This window comes from Crocodylus porosus, unplaced genomic scaffold, assembly GCF_001723895.1.
Source record: "Crocodylus porosus isolate Cpor-Errol unplaced genomic scaffold, CroPor_comp1, whole genome shotgun sequence".
NCBI classification, from domain to species: domain Eukaryota; kingdom Metazoa; phylum Chordata; order Crocodylia; family Crocodylidae; genus Crocodylus; species Crocodylus porosus.
Genome location: NW_017728947.1, coordinates 43,107,840 through 43,130,850, shown reverse-complemented (window position 1 = coordinate 43,130,850; position 23,011 = coordinate 43,107,840). Strand labels below are relative to the sequence as shown.

The 23,011-nt window shown below is 44.1% G+C and overlaps 1 protein-coding gene across 6 annotated transcripts in view; it reads left to right on the top strand.

The window, feature by feature from the left end:
* Positions 1-23,011, top strand: part of AMBRA1 (autophagy and beclin 1 regulator 1) — a 182,808-nt gene continuing 159,797 nt past the window's right edge. For 5 of the 6 annotated variants that reach the window (XM_019551610.1, XM_019551609.1, XM_019551608.1 and 2 more), the window contains exons 1-5: positions 1-55; positions 19,752-20,002; positions 20,319-20,377; positions 21,221-21,404; positions 22,092-22,264. In XM_019551610.1, the coding sequence (XP_019407155.1) occupies positions 19,868-20,002; positions 20,319-20,377; positions 21,221-21,404; positions 22,092-22,264 (551 nt within the window). In that variant the 5' untranslated portion in view covers positions 1-55; positions 19,752-19,867. Of the gene's footprint in view, positions 56-15,621; positions 15,753-19,751; positions 20,003-20,318; positions 20,378-21,220; positions 21,405-22,091; positions 22,265-23,011 lie in introns of all 6 variants that reach the window. The other variant, XM_019551606.1, reaches the window with a different exon arrangement.

Genomic DNA, 23,011 nt, shown 5'->3' with positions numbered 1-23,011 from the left:
AGCAGCAGCGGAGGAGGCCGCGCTGCTTCCCCGGACGAGGCCCGGCCCGCACCAGGTAGGCGCTGGGGCCCGGTGCGGTGCTGGCGGCCGTGGGCGGGGGCAGCTCCGCGCCCTGCTGACCCCGCAACCGCCGGGAGAGGGGCCAGCGGGGCTCGGCTTCTCCCCGAAGCCCGTGTCCCGCGGGCCTGGAGACTTCTGCCGGAGCTCCCCTGGGGCTGGGGCTGGGGCTCGCCTAGGAGCGCACCAGGCCCGGGCCCCGGCCCGGCCGGGGAGGGGAGCAGGAGCACGCCTCTCCAGAAGAGCCCGGGGATGTGACGCAAGGGGGAAGAAGGAAGTGGGAGTAAACCGTTTAATCCTGGGCTGTAGGTGTGAAAGGATCCTGCTGTCTGAGGAAGAGACTTCATGTTTCTGCCGGGAGGCCTGTCACCTGCTGTTGGGATGGTTTGTGCCTGGGAGTCTTCAGAAATTGAGGGGGGAGGGAGGGAATCACTCTAGCCCTCTATATTATTATTTTTTTTTCTCTAATTTACTTGCTAGGTTTTGTAGCATGCTGAGTTTTCCCAAATGGTCAGTTTCCCCTCCAGCGGTATGTCCCAGTGACTGGAGAATGGGAGACAGAAATCAGAGAAACAGACACTTCTGCACAAGCTGATTGTAGAACTGGCAGGTGGGCTTGAGAGCCAGTGTAGGACCTGAAAATATCCTAGACTTCAAATGAATGTTTTTTTTACATTTTGTTCTTTCCATCCTTTTTTTTTCTCCCTCTGTAGTGCTTTTAAGATGCCCACAATATGGCAAAAGGCAACTTTATATCTTGATTTAAGTGTCACTGTATCTTCCTTTCATCCTTGTTCCAGGTTAAGTTGGTTGCAGAGTATTGAAAATGTGTATTGCAGAATATTACTTCTTTTACAGATGGTGCTGTGATACTGTAATACTTGGTCACCTTAACATTTTGGTTGCATACCATTTTTAAAACATTTTTATTTTTTTATTTTTTCTAAATCAGTCTTCCAAATCAGCGTTTCTCAACCTGTGGATTGCAACCCAAAAGTGGGTTGCAAGAGTGTATGAAATGATTGGGAACAAACTTTAAAGAAGAATCCATTTTTAAAGCTTGTTGATCCATTTTCAAAGGAGGAAAAAGTGGGAAACCATGGCTTTTCCCTTGCAGGCTGGCAGAGCTTCAGCTTGCCGGGGCAGTTTGGAATCCCCCCCCCAAATGCCCCACGCATTCATCTCCTGTCCCATGCACTGAGAGCCTGGGGGTGGGGGACAGAGGGTCAAGACTGGGGCACTGGGTTGGGACCTGGCCATTGATGTTTACAAATGGGTCCTGGTACAAAAGAGGTTGAAAATCACTGATCTAGATTCTTGTGCTTTTTGAGCTTTTTTTCATTTGTCTTGATTGACTCAGGGGCGTTAGTCACTTCCTAAACATAAGACCTGTAGGCCTTGTCTTAAAAAATAGGTAAAAGGCTAACAAAGAAGAGAGATTGTGACAGAAGTGAAGTAGTAACTGACAACAGCAATATTTTGTTCTTTATACTGTTTCTTTGTGATAAGAAAGTGTCCTTGAATGTTTGTGCCTTAGCTGTAATCAGGAGCCTTACAGCCGTCATGACAGTAGATCAGGCATCATGACAGTAGATCAGGGGCGGGCAGTTATTTTGGGCAGAGGGCCACTTGCTGAGTTTTGGCAAGCCATCAAGGGCCGCATGACAGGCAGCTAGGGGCAGATAAATATTAATTTTCTAAATTTTTTAGAGGTCCCATGGGCTGGATGGAATGGCCTGGCGAGCTGCATTTTGCCCACCCCTACAGTAGATGCTCTTCAGGAGGGATTCCAGTTAGAGCAGGTCCTGCCCTTTCAGATGTAGTTCTCTGTCGCCCTCTCCATGAAGAAGGGCATTCAGATCTTTATATAAGAATCTGACATGTATTGCTGCATTCATTGCTACTTGCAACTCCTCCTAGTTTGTAGATTTCACTGTTCTTCCTACCCTTCTTCCAAATTGTTGCTGAAGCTGTTAAAAAGGGACTTGACAGGAATCCTGTGGTATCACTAGGCACTGTTAGTTCACTACATTGCTGTTTTTAAATTTAGTTTCCCACCCTTGGTGTTTCTTTATGTAATAAGGTCACATCTAAGCATATTTGAATCAGTTTTGAGTAAGAGAAGGGACAGGGTTTGAAAGTCTGTTAAAATTCAAACATAGCGTTGACTGTTCATCCACTAGCATGTCACAAATAGTAATAAACCTTTTTTTTTAAAATCTGTCAGTGATAAACCCTCTTGTGTATAGTAGTTCTGTTATCCACTATCAGAACCATTAGTAGGTAGCAGGGAATGGTGGCACCTTAGTAACTAAGTGGTTTAGAAAGGCATGAACTTTCATAGGCAAGAAATTACTTCATGAGATTCTATATGCCATATAGCATCTGACCCTGTGGTATCATGAGAGTATAGGTGCCTGTTGTTTGCTATGTATCTAGAAATAACTGCCAGTTGGCTCTTAGCTAGTAGGTCAAGCAAAATTGTGTCATCAAGTTGCTGCTTGCTTTCTGTATAGCAGAATTGTGGATTATTGCATTGGATCTGTCAGAATTTTTCAGTCACCTATGTATTTATGGATTTGAATATTTTCTCTTGTTGCTTCCTTTCTTTTGTAGGATTCTTTCAACCTTCCCCCTCTTTCAACCCCTCTGGAACCTTATACTGCTAATATTGTAGTTAGAGAATTCACTGGATTTGGAGCACTTAAATAAATATGCTCTGCTACTACTTTTTCATTGAGGCTATATTATTGTAGGTCTGGTGAAAATTCTGTTGGGTAATAGATATGGGATTCATACTTGGGATTCTTAGTTGTGTGTTAGCTTGCCAGTGAAACTAGATTGGATTAGATTAGATTAAAATATGAGCCCAGATAAGAAGAGACTGGAGAGAATGGTTTAGGGATCCTTGAAAGGGGCTAAGAGATTGAAACTGAGTGAAAGGGAAGGGCATATGTTAGGGCAGCCTTTTCTAATGCTTAGATTATTAAACTGTGAAATACTGTCTTAATGAAGATCCATCACTTGGCTTGTTTTTAAAACAGGAGTAGATAAAGGCCCAGGGAGAAGACAAGAGCAATCATGTCTTGGTACACAAGAACGTGGGTATAATGTGGCCTAATAAAGCTTTGGAGTTTCTAATTTTTATGTATTATTCCTTGTAGCTTACAAGAGGTATGGAGTACTGGAGCTGGGTGAGGAGGGGAGAGTCATCGTAATCCATATGCCTGTCATAACCGTTGTGTTGTCTTAACCCATGAGGAATCTTCAGATGAGATTTTAAGCTCTCAGCTGTACTGTTGGATGTTATCACTTCTGTGAGGCTGCATTGTCTGTGCAACCAGAGAGAAACCTAGTGCTACATGTCTAGTGGGGCAGAGTTGTTATATGCCACCATATACTACTTACCCTTTGTGTTTCATAATTCCTGTAAGGCTCATGTTGCAGAAACTGCTTCTCTGATTAAAAATTTTTCCAACACTTTTTTTTTTCCGGATTGAGACCCAGTGTCAGAAATTCCAGGGTAAGGTGAGGCTTATTGGCTGAACTTAAGATGAGCATAAAGAGGGATTGAAAGGGAAATGTGCTATTCCAATCAACAACAGTTATTTAAACAAAGCAATCACTCTGTGCTGTTGATTTCAAGTAGAATTTGATATATTTCCCTGTCCCAAGATCAAGCCTTCTTTCTCCCATCTCTTCAGGTATAAGTGAGGTGCTTGCTTGCAGTTTGTTTTTCTTGTGCTGTTTTTGGAGCACATGCCTTGGGCTCAGTTTGAAGCCAGAAAACATGGTTGATTGAGGCCTGAATCCTGTGAACCCTTATATGCTGACCTGGTTATGGTGAGTTGTCCCACTGAAATTGGAAGGTGACATCTGTTTTTTGGCTACTGTTGGAATTGAGATATAATGAACTAAATAGACCCGGACTATGGCACTATGCTGTATTATGGCATTTGGTATATTTTTAAGTGTTTGTGGTGTCAGGGCCTTGTATTATGAAGTTCTTGACCTCTCTATCTCATACAGCAAGCTCTTCTAGGATCCATTTACATTTATTTCCCCCTTGTTTCTTACTTTTTTGAGGGAGCATGAGTTGTAGTGTTTGATCTCAGTGCAGCAGTGACTTGCTTTATGGCTTTGGGACTGTTCCTTTGTCCCTGTCCATTACCCCACTGATCAGTTGAGGCTCTCAAAGGTCTATGAAGTTTGTTTTGAGTTGGAAATTGCTATGCAAATGCTTAGTGTTGTTAATGGTAGATAGAGCTGGAAAAGACCATTTGGTCAGCTGATCTGATCATGTAAATTTTGAAGAATTTTCCCATTTCATTTTCCTTACAAGTGTGTCTAATCTGTTCTTCAGTCCTTCACTTGGTACCCTTCAACTTTCCTTGGTATCTTTTTTTCTTCCATTTACTCATAATCTTTCTGCTGGTATCTAACTCTTGCTCCTTGCCTGGAAAATATTTATAGTCTTCTGTCTTAAGATAACATGTATTCAGTATTTAATACTTTCAATCCTTGTATTGGTCACTATTTTTTTGTATATCAAGCAAAAGGCCACTACAGGCATACCTCGGAGATATTGTGGGTTCGGTTCCAGACCACCGCAATAAAGCGAATATCGCAATAAAGCGAGTCACACAAATTTTTTGGTTTCCCAGTGCATATAAAAGTTACGTTTATACTATACTGTAGTCTATTAAGTGTGCAATAGCATTATGTCTAAAAAAAATGTACATACTTTAATTAAAAAATACTTTATTGCTAAAAAATGCTAACCATCATGGAAAAATGGCGCCAATAGACTTGCTCAACGCAGGGTTGCCACAAACCTTCAATTTGTAAAAAACGCAATATCTGCGAAGCACAATAAAGCGAAGTGCAATAAAACGAGGTATGCCTGTATATTCTTCTGACTCGGGATGTAAACTCGTGAAGAAGCAAGAGGGTTCTTTTGGCGACTAACCTCTTGAGCTCTCAGAGTATTTTGTATTGATGGATGGGCTGTTAATCTCTGTGCAGCATGGTGGTTAATGCTTGCTGAAGCCAACACTAACTTCTGAGTGTACTTAAATTCAAGCATGTTTTGGCTCTGAATCTGCCTTTTGTAAAAATGAAGCAATAGTCATTTTCCATGGAACAAGCTTTCAGAGAATGAAGTATGTAGGGTTGAGGGTACATATTACTTTGGAGCAGTGCACGTGATATATTAAAAACTTGCAGCATGCAGCTGTTATAACTTCTTTGCCTAAATGAGCTATCTTGAACTTGCTCTTTGACAAGGTTCAAGATCTTTTAAACCTAACCTTTAAAGAAGCAAAAATGAATCCTTTTTTGTTTTTTTGGATAACTTAATACTGGCAGAATTAAAATTACCCAACATGCCAAATCTCTCTGGGCTGAATCAGGTAAAACTTCAGCCAGCAGGATAATACGTCATGAAAATTTTGAATGTCTAAAAGTATAAAAGCAGGGCCTTTGGATGAAAATGCCTTCTCAATCATAACTTTGGACACAGTTATTTTGTTCCACACAAGCTGACCTTTCAGTGGCTTCAGTGAAAGTCCCTTTTTTTGCCTTATGGAAGCTTGGTCTCATGATCTGTTGGTTTTTCGTTTTGTTTTTTAAATCCCTTTTACGCTGTGGCAGTTATGCATCCTTCACCCTGTTCCCCAACTCCTGCATCTTGGTGATGTTGCATTGTAATATTGTGTGACAGCTGATTATGTTCTCAGATCCCTGAGTCAGTGGCCAAAATTGTCCCAAATTATTGCTTTTTCCAATGAAATCCATAGTACAAATATTGCATGAGATAGACAGTGAAGGTTAAACAGTAGGATTTGTTGACACATCCTGTACTACAAGATGTAGGTCAACAAGGGAACGTTGTAGGAATGTTTAAAATGACACAGGTGAAAATGTCAGTGTGGCTCTCAATGCACTGTGGTGGAAACTTACACGTGTTCAGTGCTTAAAGTTTCTTATGTTACTGTTCATCTCAAATGGTTTAATTAAGTACCTAGAAGCTGTGTAGCCTGGGCTAGAGAGTAGTGAAATTCTGATAATCTAGTCCTGGCTCTGCTGGTGCATAATGTGTAGCAAGCCATTACATCTCTGTGAGTTGTATCCATTTGTGGGAGAAGTTGGGCTTAGCTGCTTAGCACACTGAAATCCCTGCTTAAGATATACTGTAGTGAATTTGTAGTGGAAGCACAGGTCTCTTTAAAGTAATATCTAAGTGTCACATTAGAGCCCTCGAAGAGCTCTCTTCAGTAAAAGGAAGGAGAACAGACTGCAAAAGCATCATGATATGGTTATAGGGGACATGCAGCAGATGAAGTAGAAAGACAGAGGGTTAGAGTTATTAAGCTGAATGCAGATTACACAGCTGATCAGCCTCCAGAGTTTGTGTGATCTTTGCACAATAGTGAAAGATGTAGAGACGCCCTTTACTTCTTCCATGACAGCAGCAAAGTTTAGATTAGTGGAATTGTCTGGATAAAGGGTTGCATTATCATTCTGGACTGACTTTGCATAGTTTTGACTAGAGATTTCATTCTGCAAGCAGTTGTCACATTACTTTAATATAAACAGTCTCTGATTTGCTTGGACTCTTCAACACTATCCATGCAGGAAAGGGAAATGTTCTCTTCCTGTCTGGCATGTTGGGGTGTGGAGAGGACCAGAAGGATTGCCACTTTGTGAAATGAATTAATACCTTATTTAATTAATGAAAGGTTATGGGAAATTTGTTTCACTTCTGATCAGGGTAGTAATGCTTAGCTTTTTTTTTTTTAGTTCTCTGGTGACTTTACAAAGGAGGCTAGTGTTGTCATTCCCATGATGAGGACACGGGCACAGAAAGGGAAGTGACTAGCTTCAGGGAACCCAGGAGTTTAGTGCGGTTTAACCCAGATTCCATGAGGTTCACTGCTCTATACATTAAGTTACGCTGCGTTCCTACTCAACACATTCCTCAAGACAACAGTTTCCCAGTATTACTAAATACATGTTGATTTAGCATCTGAAGTAAATGATTTGGCCAACAGCTGCCTCACTTCTTCCTTAGATAAGGCCAGGTAAGATTGTGGAGGCTCCTTCAAGCAGCACCTCTTCTATGTGACATTCCTGATCCTTTCAGTTGGGCTTCAGTTTGGGAAAGATGCTGCTGATAATTGGAGATCTCTTCGGAGCCATGGATCCTAGGTTCTTGCCTACTGGACCTAGTAGGAATGGACAGAGTTGTGTTACACTATTTTTGCTCCCCACTATCACCACTTTGCATAGGTTTGTGAATATTATGAAGGGCACCTGCTATTCCTCTTGGACCTTCATCTGTGGTTGTAAGAGCTTGCCAGTTTTTTTTTTATCACAATCTCTCCAGTTTTTTAAATTTTATGCAAGGTTTCTCAGTCCATAGATAACTGAGGAGGCTGATTCAAGATCTGCATATTCAACTGCAGACATGGAAATAATTACAGGAGCAAGGAGTAGATCCTGATTGTTGGGTCATAGCTCTTTTTCTTAGTTTCTCATCTGTCTACCTCCATAATGAGATGAGTTTGCTTGAAATGATTGGTACCTCATGACATGATTGGGAATGATTCCATACTTGAATCTCCCAGGTATTGATGTTAATATTGCATTTCTTCAGATTAGCCTTCAAGGTGTCTTTGAACCTCTTCTTCTGCCTACTTCTGATTTGGTGACCATCAGAGAGCTGAGAACATAGGACCTGTTTTGTCAGGCATTCTTATGACATGTTCTGTCCAGCAGAGGTGGTGCTTTATAAAAATGGCTTTGGTGCGAATGGTGTTTGCTGGAGCCAGAATGTTGGTGTTCGTTCTTCTGTCAGTTGATATTGAAGATTTCTTGAAGACATCCCTGGTAGTACCAAGCTCTCTCACGACTGTGTATGGTGGTCTTTTGTTGTCCTTTTGAAATAAAGCCTTGATGAAAGAGGTCAGACTTGTGTTCAGTTCTAAGCAAAACATAGTGGATATTTGGTGGCTGAGGGAAGGACTTTGAAGAGCTAGCAGCATCTGTTGCTACATCCTCAGTAGAAGTAACCCGTCCTTCTAGTATCAAGGTGGCATCTGATTGTGGAGATTAAATACTTTTTTCTAGCCCTATATGACGCTACTCTCACTGTAACCTGTCGTTCTTTGAGAATTACCTTCTGGGATGGAGAGTGTTATGCTTTGAGCCTGGAACCAAGTTTTGAACAAAGTCTTGTTCTAAACTAGTCTTTTCTTGGTGCCTGTTACTTTTTAGGTCAGCAGCATGGCATTTAACTTGAACAGTGCAGGAAGAGTTTCATCATTTTGTGTGGTGCATGCTCTCTGCCTGTGTTGGAGAAGGACCATTGGAAGCATACTGACCTGATGGGACAAATAAAACATCCTAGAATTGTGAATTTTGTGGAGATAGTTTTGTAGGTCAGGAGCCAGTAATGGCATAGTCAGTGATGCTTTCCTGGGGAGGTTTGTGCAAAACCTCTCTGTGGCTTCCGGTTGGTATCCAGGACTCAGGGATAGCTTTTGATGTTGTCTCTTCCCTCCACATAGGGACCTCTTTGAACATGCTGACTGCAGTCTTTTTATTGGTGGAGATGATCCCGCTCTCTCCACTTGATTTCATTCGGGAAGGCTTTTGGCGGCTGAAGAGGCATGTGATCAGCAAGCCCTTCGGAGTGGTAGAAAGTGGAGATTTTCATTTTAAAAACATAAGGCCAGAAGAGGTGACTTTCCTTCTTAGGGTGCCTAGTACAGAATTCAATAGTGTGAAGTTGTACTTGGCTGATACATATGGTTGAAATCTTTCTTCCCCCCCAAATGCAGCTCTGTTCCCTTGAGAAGAACCAACAGCAATCAGGGTAATGGAAAAGGAAAGATCAAGATCCACAATCTGTGTAACAGGCCGAAGTTCTCCAGTTACTATAAACTACCTGCTTCTATTCCACAATGATGTATTCTTGACTCCTTTCTATGCTTGCCTATGGTGCATGCACTTGTTAAGTTAACCCAATCCTTGTTTAATTCCCACTGGTCTTCTGCAACAAAGTTTTTTTCACTGTATGTTCTCTTGGGGTGTAACAGGCCTTTAGCTGTCTCCTGTTCTGCATTCTCTCTGACATTAATAGAAGTTTAGACTCTATAAAGGAGGCAATTACAGTTGGGTTGGCTGTGCTCTCAGAGGCTTGGGATTCTTAAGACTTCTTTGAGGACAGCTGGCATGGAGACTTGGGTCTGGGCTATGTAATACTTTTTTTAATACTCATAAACACTCAGTCTGAAGAGGTCTAAAAATGAGCTGAAGGGAAAAAGTGTTAAAGACACCAAAAGTTAAAGGGTATAGATTTTCTACTGCTAGTTTCTCTGGTGTGCTGGGACCTGGCCAGGATTTACCTTCTGGTTCAGAGGTAAGAAGCCTTTTTGGTCAGAGTACCAAAAAACCTGCAATGTCTACCTTTGTAAGGTGGCAGAGTGCTGGCATGCCAGAAAAACAAAACCTGGGTGATGGGGGTGGTATATGGCAGGGTGCACTGCATATTAATATAGTTAATAATCATAAAAGTTGCTTTTTTATTTTTGCTTTACAGTAAATACCAGGTGGCAGCTGTAAGAGAGCGGGGGCTTCTCTTGCGCTCCGCAGACTTGGGCCATAGCCGGGGGGTGGGGGTGCCTAGTGGCACCTGAGGTGAGGCTTGGCCTGGCTTGTGCAGCTCTGGGGATGAGCTGGAGCCATCCAGCCTCTAAGGGGATGCCATCTGGTTGGTGCAGGGCATGGGGCTCGGGGGTCTCCCAGCTCTGGGTTCTGCCTCCCTGCATGCCAGGCATTGCGTGAGCAGGGTGGAGTCGCCCCCAGTGCAAGGGCCCAGCTGCAGAGCATGGCCTCAGGTGTCCCCCAGACTCTGGGAACCACTGCAATCCAGCCAAGGATGCTGAGGGTGTTTGTTAGCTGTGTGATTGCAGAACCACTGGCAACTACTTTTCATCTTTGAAAACTCATGGTGATCAGGAGAGGTCCTAGACAATTGGAAACAGGCAAATATATCTTTAAGAAAGGGAAGAAGGACTGGGAAATTATGGACCAGTTAGCCTCAACTCAGTCCTTGGAAAAAATCACGGAGCAGGTTCTCAAGGAATCCATTTCTAAGCACTTTGGAGGAAACGAAGGTGATTAGGAACAGTCAGCATGGACTCACCAAGGGCAAGTCATGCCTGACCAACCTGATTGCTTTCTAGGATGAGGTGACTGGCTCCGTGGATGCAGGGAGACCAGTGGACATGATATACTTTGACTTTAGCAAGATACTGTTTCCCATAGAGGCACACTGATATATCGGCCAATATTGTATTGCCACCAATAAAAAGAAAATTGACATTATTGGCAATCAACTTCTTTTTGGCTGATAATCACTGATAAATGCTGCGTGCATGTGTGCAGCTGCAGCATTCATGTGGTCAGGAATGCAGCCCGGCAGCTTGGAGAGTTGCATGTGGCCAGTAAGTTTCTAGGGGGGGAAGGGGCATGGGGGGACTGATTGAGGCCCCCAAGTTGAGGGAGCGAGTGGGGCTGGGTCAGGGGGCAGGCGTGGCCTGGGTGAGGTGGGGTGGGGCCCAGGGCAGACCTGCGAGCGGTTTGTCTGGGGTGCCTACCTTGGCTCAAGTGCAGCCCTGGCCCAGCCCCACTGCCTGTAGCAGGCACCCTGCCTTTATCCTGTGCACAGATCTGGGGGGCACATGCCCGCATGCCTCCCCCAGGAGTGCACGCAGTAGCAGAGCCACCCCTCTCCCCATCTTCCCATTCCTTACCAACTCCCTTTCAACCCCCTTAGGATGAGCTGCCTGTAGCTCCATACCACCCCAGCTGGGCAGTGCCTGCCCCTGCCCCACTCCCTCACTGTGGGGTCCTCAGGTTGCCCCCCCCAATACTCCTTTCCCCCCTAACAGACTTAACAGTAGGATGCTGCTCTCCAAGCTGCTGGGCTGCATATCAGCTATCAGTATACCAGTTCTACCTTCCAAATGGGACCAGAGGAAGGCTTAACTGAGACCCTGTGGGTCAAACTTCAAGGAAGGTGGGGGGAGAGGGAACTAGTGGTAGGGGTTTACTATAGGCCACCACATCAGGAGGAAGAGCTGGATCTGGAATTCTTCAGGCAGCTGGGGGAGGCCGTGCGTGCAAAGGACGTTGTGGTCATGGGTGATATGAATTACCTTGACATCAACTGGGAGGAGCAGTCGGCCAGGTCTAGCCACTCACGAAGGTTCCTGATGTGCGTACAGGACCTACACCTCATGCAGGATGTGCTCGTCCCCACTATGGGAAACGCCATACTGGATTTGTAAAGTGTACTGGCGGTGGAAGAAGGGGGCATGGGCAAAGGAGTACACCTTCCTGACCTGAGCTTGTAGGGATTTGGTGAGGAAGGCTAAAGCAGCACTGGATCTTAGATTAGCTTCTGGGATTAAGGATTACAAAAAGTCCTTTTTCAAGTATATAGGTAGCAAGAAGAAGTCTCAGGGTAACATTGGACCCCTACAAGGCAGGGCAGGGGAGTTGGTGACAGACTTATGAGAGAAGGCAGAACTCTTCAACAAGTTCTTTGCCTCCATGTTCCTGTCTGCTGACAGTGGGGTGCTCTTGGGTGACAGCATAGAGAGGTCCGGGAAGGATGCGAGTCCCCCGACAGTTAGTTCAGACCTAGTTAAGGATTACCTGGAGGGCTTAGATGTGCCCAAGTCGGCAGGCCCAGATGACTTTCATCCGCGGGTGCTGAGGGAATTGGCTGGTGTCATTGCAGAGTCTTTGGCACGGCTGTTCGAGGACTCCTGGTGCTTGGGGCAAGTCCCTGAGGAATGGAAAAAGGCCAACATGGTACCTATTTTCAGGAAGGGGAGGAAGGAAGAGCCTGGCAACTACAGGCCAGTCAGCCTCACTTCTATCCTGGGTAAAGTCTTTGAAAAAATTATCAAGGGCCACATTTGTGACAGCCCTGCAGGGGAAGTGATGTTGAGGGGTAACCAACATGGGTTCGTGCAAGGCCGATCCTGCCTGACTAACCTGGTCTCTTTCTATGACCAGGTAACAAAGAGCTTAGATGTGAAGGAGGAAGTCAATGTCATCTTGGACTTCCAGAAGGCCTTCGACACAGTGTCCCACCCAATTCTGGTGGGCAAGCTGAGGGACTGCGGCATTGATGAATGCACAGTCACACAGGTGGCAAACTGGCTCCAGGGGCGCACCCAGAGGGTGGTGGTGGATGGGTCGATGTCAACCTGGGAGGGTGTAGGCAGTGGAGTCCTCTAGGGCTTGGTCCTGGGGCTGGTGCTGTTCAACATCTTCATTAGTGACCTGGACGAGGGTGTGGAGAGCACCCTGTTCAAGTTTGCTGATGACACCGAGCTGTGGGGTAAAGTGAATACACCGGCAGGGAGGGACCGCATCCGGGCAGACCTGGATAGGTTGCAGAAGTGAGTGGATCTGAACAGGATGCGGTTCAACAAGGACAAGTGCAGGGTGCTGCACCTGGGGAGAGGGAACCAGCATTATGGTTATAGGTTAGGTGCTGCCCCTCTCAGCAGCACAGAGGCAGAGAGGGATCTTGGAGTCAGGATGGACTCCAGGATGAATATGAGTCGCCAATGCGAAGAAGCAATAGGCAGAGCCAACAGCACCCTGTCATACATCAACAGGGACATCACTAACAGGTCCAGAGAGGTCTTACTCCCCCTCTATGTGGCGCTGGTCAGGCCGCAGCTGAAGTACTCTGTCCAGTTCTGGGCACCGCACTTCAAGAAGGACATGGAAAACCTGGAGAGGGTCCAGAGGAGGGCCACTCGTATGGTTGAGGGCCTCCATGGCCAGTCCTATGAGGAGAGGCTGTGGGACCTGAATCTCTTCAGTCTCTGCAACAGGAGACTGAGGGGGGATCTTGTGGCTGCCTACAACTTTATCAGGGGCCACCAGCAGGGACTTGGGGAAAGTCTAGTCACCAGGAACAACGACCATAAGCTGATGGAGGGTAGGTTTAGGTTAGATATTAGGAAGAACTACTTCATGGTAAGCGTGGCCAGAGCCTAGAATAGGCTGCCCAGAGAGGTGGTGCTCTCACCTTCCCTGGAGATCTTCAAGAGGAGACTGGATAGGCACCTGGCTGGGGTCTTATGACCCCTTCCACCCCCAGGGCAGGGTGTCAGATTAGATGATCTGTCTAGGTCCCTTCCGACTCATTGATTCTATGATTCTATGAGATCAGTATCATCCAATGTGGCTGGTTAATAATCTGCCGTCGGTATTGGCCAATTGGTCTTTATCAGTGCACTTCTAGTTTCCCAAAACGTTCTCCCAAGCAGCTTAGGAAGTACAGGTTGGATGAATAGATGGTAAGGTGGTTTGAAAACTGGCCGGATCATTGGGCTCAGAGGGTAGTAATCGATGGCTTGATGTCTAGTTGGCACCAGTGTCAAATGGAGTGCCCCAGGGGTCAGTCCTGGGGCTGGTTTTGTTCAATATCTGCAGCAGCCATCTGGAAGATGGGATGGAGTGCATCCTTAGCAAGTTTGCAGATGACACCAAGCTGTGGGGAGTAGTAGATATGCTGGAGAGTAGGCCTAGGTTTCAGAGAGACCTAGACAAATTGGAGGGTTGGACCAAAAGAAATCTCACGAGGTTCAATAAGGGGAAGTGCAAAGTCCTGCACTTAGGACAGAACAATCCCATGCCTAGTATAGGCTGGGGACTGACAGGCTGAGCAGCAGCTCTGCAGAAAAGGACCTGGGGGTTACAGTGGACAATAAACTGAATACGAGCCAACAGTGTGCCCTTGTTGTGAAGAAGGCTAACAGTATACTGGGCTGCATTAGTAGGAATGTTGTCAGCAGATTGAGGGAAGTGATTTTTCCCCTCTGTTCAGCTCTGGTATGGTCACATCTGGGATAGTGTGTCCAATTTGGGCTCCCCGGTACAGAAATGATGTGGACAAATTGGAGAGAGTCCAGTGTACGGCAACTAAATGGTTGGAGGGTTGGCATACATGACTTACGAGGTGAGGTTCTGGGAACTGGACTTATTTAGTCTGGAGAAGAGAAGACTGAGGAGGGATTTAATAGCAGCCTTGAACTACCTGAAGGGTAGTTTCAAAGAGGATGGAGCTAGACTGTTCTCAGTTGTGGCAGGTGACCACCACTGGAGCAATGGTCTCAAGTTACATCAAGGGAAGTTGAAGTTAGATATAAGGAAAAACTTCCTTGTGAGGAGGGTAGTGAAGCACTGGAACAGGTTACCTAGAGAGGTTGTAGAATCCCCATTTTTAAGACCCGTCTAGACAAAGCCTTGGGTGGGATGATACAGTTGGGGGATGGTACTTCTTTGAGCAGGGGGTTGGACTAGATGACCTCTTGAGGTCCCGTCTAACCTTAATTTTATATGGTTTTTATGATTAAAGTGCAGTGGGCGCCATCTTTCCTGGCAGGCATGCCACACACCTAGCCCTGCACACTTCTTGAATGTCACTATAGTCCCTTTCTCCTGCCTGGTCTGCTAAAGCTCTCCTGGCTTCCTCTGTAAACTGCCGTGAGCACTACATAGAGCTGCCCATGCCAGTTACAGCACATCATGGGATGACCAGCCCGTGTTATAGTACATCTTCCTAGATGTCAGAAAGATGTACCAAATGTAGTGTAAAGGCTCTGTCTAGTTATAAATGTACATGTTTTGGTGGTTACAGTGACTGATAAGAGTGCATTTTTGTTTAGAAAATAATGGAAGTATAAATGGAAAATGTTTGATTGAAATCCATAATTTCAATGGAGACCTTCTGCATAGTGAAAAATCTCTATTCAAATTGTTGATTTAAGTTGAGCTGATTTGAGCAATCCACCCAAGTCAGAGAAATGCTTTTCCTTACTCTGATTTTTAGCTCTCTTAGAGCTAAAAAATATTTGATGAGAGGTTAATGAGTGTCTGGTGTAATCAGACCAGTGCTACGGAGGCAACTACCACTGGTCATGCAGGCATGATCCACTCACCTGCAGTTTCTGAGTATGCTGAGGCCAATGACATTTTCCAAACCCCACAAGCTTTCTCTAAGGCTTTTTAGGGTCAGATGGATGGTGTGTTGAAGTAAATATATTTCATACTCAGTATCTTACTTCACAGTGTGCAGTCACAGACTAAGTGCCAAGTCCTACTTTCCTTCCTCAGTTAAACAGCCGTCTGAGGGTGGTGGGAATGTTGATGAAGATCTACAAGATTTGGCTTAGTTTAGAAAATCATAAACAGTGAATTCAGTATTGAGGAAGAGAAGGGTCTCCTTTTTTGTAAGTAAAGCCAGTGAATATATCTAGTGACCACCCGTATATACTAGATATGAGAAAAATAGAACCTAGAAACGTATCTGGCGCATCTCCTCAAAAATGACTGCCCCACCACCATATTTGGCAATTGCCAAATCAGGAAAGTGTTGCACTTCTTCACTGGGCTAGCTAACGGGGGATATTCGGGAGTTCATAGAATCACATCTGCGCTCAATACTTGTTTGTTTGCTTTTTGAAGGATTTCCAGCTCTGCTGAAATGTGTACGTTGGGTCACTACAGAATGTGTGGAGCCTACCAGTTTGCCAAGACCTACTACATTCTTTCGGACAATGGGAAGCAAAAGGTCCTGTACAAGGGGTATTAAAGAGGTAAAAGACCCCGAAATATGGCAACACCAAGCTTCACAGAAGTTGTTGCAGTGTAAAACATGCGTTCTTAAGATGGTACCTCAGTCCAGTAATCTGTGAATTTAGAACTGGTGCATGAGATGTTGACTACATGAAGTTGAGAGGCATCTTCCATGGAGGGAAGAATTAGGATATTGTACAGGAAGATTTGGGTGCCCATAAGTAGTAATAGAATGAAATTCAGCAGCACAGAGTGCTAATTGTGCATGTAGCGATCAGTAACAAGAATTTATTGTCAACAATGATAGTAGTTCATCTGTTGGAAACACCTGAAGAGGAGAACGACTTGGATATAGCAGCTGACCATAAAATGGATATGAGCCACCAGTGCAGTGTGGCTATGAAAAAGACCAAATGAGATTGTAGGATAGCATCAGGAGACATATTTTCATTTAAGATAAGGAAGTATTTGATTTCATTGTAAAAGGCACTGGGCAGATATAGTTCTGAATCTAGTATGCACTTTGAATCTGGTATGCAATCTGTGTTCAAGAAAGCAGAACTTTAACACAACAGGACAACTACAGTGCTCAGGGGAATGAAGGGCCTGTCTTATAGGTGGAGAGTAAATGCTTGGTTTTTTTAGCATAGAAGAGTGAGAGGGGGAATATGATTACTCTTCATAAATAAACACCGTGGGATAGAATCACAGTGGAGAAGAAGAGCTCTTTAAGTTCAATAATATTAACCAGGGGTGGGCAAAATGTGGCCCAGGGGCCGGATGCGGCCCTCCAGGCCATTCTATCCAGCCCGTGAGGCCCCTAAAAATTTAGAAAATTAATATTTATCTGCCCTTGGCTGCCTGTCATGCGGCCCTTGATGGCTTGCCAAAACTCAGTAAGCGGCCCTCTGCCCAAAATAATTTCCCACCCCTGGTATTAACACAGAGCAAACAGGTAAAAGCTGGCTAAACATACATTAAACCAAAAATACAAAAAGGTTTTTTAATTCTCCGAGGCTTCTGGAATACTTCAGTAAAGGGTTCTGTGTGTTTTTCCCATTACTAGTTTTAAGATGGAACTTGATCAGTTTATGAAAGGGATTATATGTTGTGGTTGCCTCCCATTTCAGAAGGCCAGTCTTTATAATCAGGAGATTCCCAAGAATGTCCTAAGTGTATACCTTCTTGAAGTACCTCCTTCAACACAGTGTTTTTTTGCGAACCAAGGAGTATAGTGTGTTGCAGATAGCAGGTTATGCAGAGTTGAGAGTGGGTTCAGGGAAAGCTTGCTTCTCATTCAGCATAATCCTTTCCATGCAGTCAGCCTTCAAGCTTAGATTTAAGTCTTTTTTTCATGTTGAAGAATGAAGTAAGACCATATAATTATTGTAGATGAAATGACATTTGTTCACCTCCCCCTGAGCAGTTGGCATAAGCTGTTTAATAATGACTTCGTTTCATGCATATATACTGTAAAGATTTAGGCAGGATGACTTAAGATAGCAACACGAAAATGATTATGCATCTAAAGACTTGGCATTTCCACGCGGTGAATATCCATGATTCAGTAAGCATAATTGTAACTGCTAATATACAGAGCAAGTTTTGTTAGTTTCTGTAAAGTAGCAAGCAACTCTTGTTTTTTTGTTTTTGTTTTTGTTCTTGAGAGCAAGAGCGCCTTAAAGAAGTTCTGTAACCACTTGACTTTATTATTAGAAGAGACTGCCTGGTCCATCACAACCAGTCTCCTGCCTCTCACAGGCAGCACTCCTTTAGCCAGCTTTGTTTTGCCAGCAAAACTCTGGAGTGTAGAACAAGCTACAGTCTCCATTCATGAGGTGTAGGGTCTCTGATTCCCTCCATCCCAGGAGGCCTTCTCTGTTTCTGTTGCAATTTGAATAATTTTTCTTGAATATGGGTGACAAAATTATATAGAACATTCCAGGGAAGGTTTTACTAGGGTTTTGGCCAAAGTTTGGAAAACAGGGCCTGGTGTTTAGGAGGCCTTGAAGCTCTGCATTGAACATCTCATTTGGCAGTATCTTCCTCCTTCCTCCACAGTTTTCTTCACTCCAGCAATTTGTGGCTGCTTTACCTGTGACAATACTCTTTCTATTTTTGCTTTACTTTCTTTAGGGCTTTAATTTGCTAGATTGTTAGTAATATACTCTTCATCTGATTTAAAAATAGATTTTTGAGTGAGGTCTTGTCTCCATCTAAGGATTTTTTTATGTACTGGGTTTTAACTACCCTCATATAGACAAGTCAACAGTTTTGATTTTTTTTTCTTTTTTGCTGCTGTGATAGCTGAAGAATCACTAAAAGTTCCTTTCCTGAATAACAGGGACTTTCAGTGCAAAAATAGGATAATCAGAGATGCATCGTATGACATCTCTAAACCAATGATGGGGGATGCCTGGGAAGGTAACGGACAGGAGATAATCATTAGAGATACTCAGTTCAGTGCTCACCCTCTAAAGTATCCATTCTTGCCACTGTCAGAGACGGAGTTCTGAGTTGAATGGACCCTTGGTTTGACCCAATATGCCACTTCTTTTGTTCTTATAACAGCTTACCTTTAACTTTAGTTCCTCCTTTCTCTTAGGAAAAATGCTTCCATCTTCTAGCTAGGTTGAAGCTTTAATAATTCAACATTTAGGCTTCCCTTTCCCTAACAAAGGAGAGTTGTTCTACCTCATTAGGTTTAAATTTCTTGCTTGAAATCTTCAGACAGCTCTTCTGTGTAAGCAGCTGCAGTCTTGCATTAGCAGATTAGAAGCTTTTTTTGTTTCTCTATCTAGTGGGGTTCCTAATGAGAATTCTTAGATTCATCCTTTGGTCACGCATGTGTTGTTTAGTACAATTAGGGGTGGCAGGGCACAGCCAGGTAAAGTGAGTTCTCTTGTGTTGCAGACAGTGGTTTTTGGCAAGGATGCAATGAGAACTTTCAATGAGAAGACCTGGGATAAGGAAGTCTGCATTTAACCTTAACCACAAAGGCTTTTGGCATGTGAAGATGTGGGAGTCGGTTCCAGTTTATTAAGTGTGTGCACTAAACAGGGAGCAGTGGAAATAGTTAAGTAGCTAACCCCTGCTGGGTTTTTGGTTGTAGCTGCCTTGTGTAGCTAACCTGTGGCATTTGAATTATTAACTGAATCTAACTATTGTGACTAATGGGGCAGTTCGTACCTCTCTGTGGAGTTGGAAGAGAGTTCTTTGTCAGTTTATATTTGCGTCACATTTAGATTGATTGTTTGTTTGTTTGTTTGTTTGTTTTTCACAAGCAGAAGTGATTTGCCAGCATTTTATAAAGGTTTGTCTTTTACTTTTTTTTTACAATGAATAAAGGAGGCCTGAAAGATTTCATTTTCTTCCTTTTAAAAAGTATCAGGAATTCAAGTTTGCCCTTTCTGTTTTGCTAGAGGAACTGTGAGAAGGCAGAAAGAATGTGAGCTCCAATATGTATTGAATTGAGGAAGCCTTTGATAAACACTCAAAATATTAATTTGCCGTTGAAGTTGAACAGATATCTCTAGAAACAAAAACACAAAAGATTTAAATAGGTTGACTAAAAAAATCTTTTCCCTTTAACAACTAAATCTTTGTTCTCTTGATATATGGGCATTTTTTCTAGCTGCTGTAGTCAGCAAGATATGACCCGCACCTTTATCATGTAAAAACAAATGTAAAAAAAGTATTTTTTAAAGCGACTATCTTCCTTTCATTAACTTCCTATCGTAAAGAAGCAAAAATGGGCACGAGCCCAATTTTTCATCCTTTTAGGTCACCTTTTAGAAATTTTAGCTCCCAGGTTGCAAGTATGCAAAAACAAGTGAACTCCTAAAAATTCTTGAGCTGTAGACTTGTGGAATATCTAGGGTCTGGTAATTGAAAAAAGGAACCAGAGGTGATGGGTGTGGAGGACAGGTCTTCCTTCAAACCTAGTGTGTTGGGACTTGAAGCTTTCTTTCTCCCACCCATACCAACCTGCCTTTGATCCATTCTTTTTCCCTACCTAGATTTCCATGAGGACAACTGAAATGTGGATGGCCTGTCTGTAGGTTCTTGGCTGTTGCGACTTGGAGCTTGAAGTGTCTCATCCCTGTGCCTGGTGTAAACGTGGCCCCTGAGAACCATGAAGGTTGTACCAGAAAAGAACGCTGTGCGGATCCTCTGGGGACGGGAACGGGGCACCCAAGCCTTGGGTGCTCAGCGGCTTCTACAGGAGCTGGTGGAGGATAAAACCCGATGGATGAAATGGGAGGGCAAGGTGAGGTCACAGGCCAGGGGGATTTATACGTGGGTGGGCTGCTCACATCATTGTGGCTACGTTTGAGGGTAGAGATTTAAGATCACTTGTTCAGTACTGTTATTGTTGATCAGTTGTTCAATATTGATATTTTTATGCATTGCACTTCGAGTTGGGAGACCCCTGGTTGTGCTCCATCTGGCTCAGCCTGGTTCCTCAGGTACTATGCTGGCGTTGTATGCTGCTTGGGGACCTCCATGCTGTTTGTGTGTGAATTAGAGTGAAGAAGGTACGGCCAGACAGTACTCAGTGTTTTCCGGTTTGTTCACTTTTCCAGAAAGTTGAGCTACCAGACAGCCCACGGTCCACCTTCCTGCTTGCCTTCAGCCCAGACAGGTAACTGATTTTGCTAGTGTTTAAATGGTCTGCTTATGGTAACAACAGTTACAAAGGCTTGTGCCCCTTGGGAGACCTCAAGCTTGTAGCAGATCTGAGATCACAGGATCCTAAGCTGCAGTGCAGCCCACATGACTCTTCAGCTGTGTAACCCCAAATACTTAACACTTGTTTGTTTGTTTGTTTTTTATGGTTCTTCAAAGTTTTAGCAGAGCACCAAAAGAATGTGCCCATCTGTGGTAAAAGTTAAGGGCAGGGACTTGGAAGTGGTTTATGAGAAACTGTTGTGTGGCAGAAGGTGTTAACTCTGCTGTCCCCAGCTTCACTGCATACCCAGAGGGAGTGATAGTCAAAAAACAAGATTGAATGATGCAGTGTTAATGTCTTAGCAATAGGGAGGAGGAGAGAGCCCAGGTTCCTTCCCAATATTACTTGACCTGGGATGGTTGCTCATCTGGTGGAGAGGAGAGTTGAAAGGGCAGATCTCTTTGAATGTACTGGCTGACTCTGAGTTTTAGTCTTAATCCTTTTAGTGAAAGATTTGCTCAGTCAGAAGTAAGGGCTAGACTGCTGAAATGGGAATTTACTCCTCTCAGCATTGTGCTCTCAGATGCTGATACACTCATGTTTTCACCCACCCTCTACGTCTGGTCCCACAGATTTTCTGTGGCTTGCGTGATGCTGCAATGTCCTTTACCCTTCTTTGTGTGAGAGGGCTGTGAGATTAGATGAAAACTAGCCGTACTCTGATGGAGTTGGTCCAATTGGTTGTTTTATGCTCTTAATTTTTGGTTGTCCTCCTTTGTCTTGGCCAATGTTAATTCTGTCCTTTCCCTTCCCTAGAACACTCATGGCTTCCACCCATGTGAACCACAATATCTATATCACAGAGGTGAAAACGGGAAAGTGTGTGCATTCTCTGGTTGGACATCGGCGCACGCCCTGGTGTGTGACCTTTCACCCTACCATCCCTGGACTCATTGCTTCAGGGTGCCTTGATGGGGAGGTTAGGATCTGGGATTTACATGTAAGTCTCTTTCTAAAAAATTCAAACTTTTAGCATTTGGGGTGCAGTAATTCTTTCCAAGTATAAGGTACAAACTTTGCCCAGCTGAAAGCTGCTTTGGGGAGCTGCAGATATACACAGAAGAACAGTTATAACCATTCCTCTCTTTATGGAAATGAAATTCTAAGACCACAAGATTCCAACTTTTTTTTTTTTATTTGCTCTAAACATCCAGATGTCTTGAGGCCTCCACCTCAGGATTGCCAAGAGTGATGTGTGTCATACTCTAAAGCTGCATGCGGCTCTGGTTGTGGGAGCCCTCTCAGTTTGTATAAGGCTTGTTTTTCTCTTGCTGGTTCCATGGGGGTTAACTTTCACTCTGCCTCAGGAAGCTGCCATGCCATCATTTTTGTTTTTGGATCTATTCTGTCCAAGCGATTGCTCTGGAATGGTGTTTGTAAAGGCTGCTTGGGACACACCTATCAGTCGACATTTCTGGACATGTCTGTGGTCATTTGTTTCCAGGAGGGCTGTATGGCCAGTTGATATGATAAAATGAAAGCAGATGTTTCTTGTTGAAGGCAGGTATGTGTGATGCTTTGGGACTTTTTTTTGTTGGGGTTGAGGAAGTGTTGTGTGTGTACCTGGAATCCTAGTTGCTTAGACTTCTGTGTTAAGCTGTTGTTAATGTAAATTTACCTTTCCCAGGGTGGAAGTGAGAGCTGGTTCACAGATAGCAACAATGCCATTGCATCCCTTGCTTTCCATCCTACGGCTCAGCTTCTGCTGATTGCGACAGCCAATGAAATTCACTTCTGGGATTGGAGTCGTCGAGAGCCTTTTGCAGTGGTGAAGACAGCCAGTGAGATGGAACGGGTCCGGTGAGTACCTGTGAATGCTTGTATCCAAACTTGAGAATGGTGTAGAGTGCGAAACTATGGAGTGCTCTTCTTGGGATTGGAACACACACAAACTATAACCTCTCTCCCTGACCCTGTTTTTTTTGCTGCCTGGAGTGCTGTCTTGCTTCATTCTTTGCATTTTCACAAAATTAGAACAGCAGCTGTGGACATAAAGGCAAATTGGATTATCAGTGAATTAACAAGTCAGTCAGCTGTGCACCACAGAATCCTTCTCGGCTCCCCCACTTGTAAGGCTGACCTGCAGGTAACAACAGTGAAGTAGGGTTCATCCTGATTGTTACTGGGATGCTAAAGTGCAGATACTGCAGGAAGAGGATTTCTTAGCCTTTAAATCTGTACTGAACCAGTGCTTCCAAAATGGTCTTGGTGTGGGAGTGGGGAACTGCCTGAGGGTTATTCTTTTAAATGATGGAAAAACCAAGGCTCTGACAAATCCGGGGATGTTAGAGATCCCAAGCCATATCTGTCAGAGGTGTTAACCTTCTGTCCTTGATAATTTCCCTTGTATTTGTAGGCTCCTTAAGTTTCACTAGTAGTTTAAGTTCGATATGGGAAATTTCACTTCCTGTCCAAGTCTGAGTTATAACTTATGCCGTTGCAGCTTCAGTTTTCCCCTAGAGGGGTGGGTACATTTCAGCGATTGGTGGATATTTTCTCTCTTTTTAAATGCGTGAAATCTTGAGGAGCCTTCAGGTGAGGAATTAT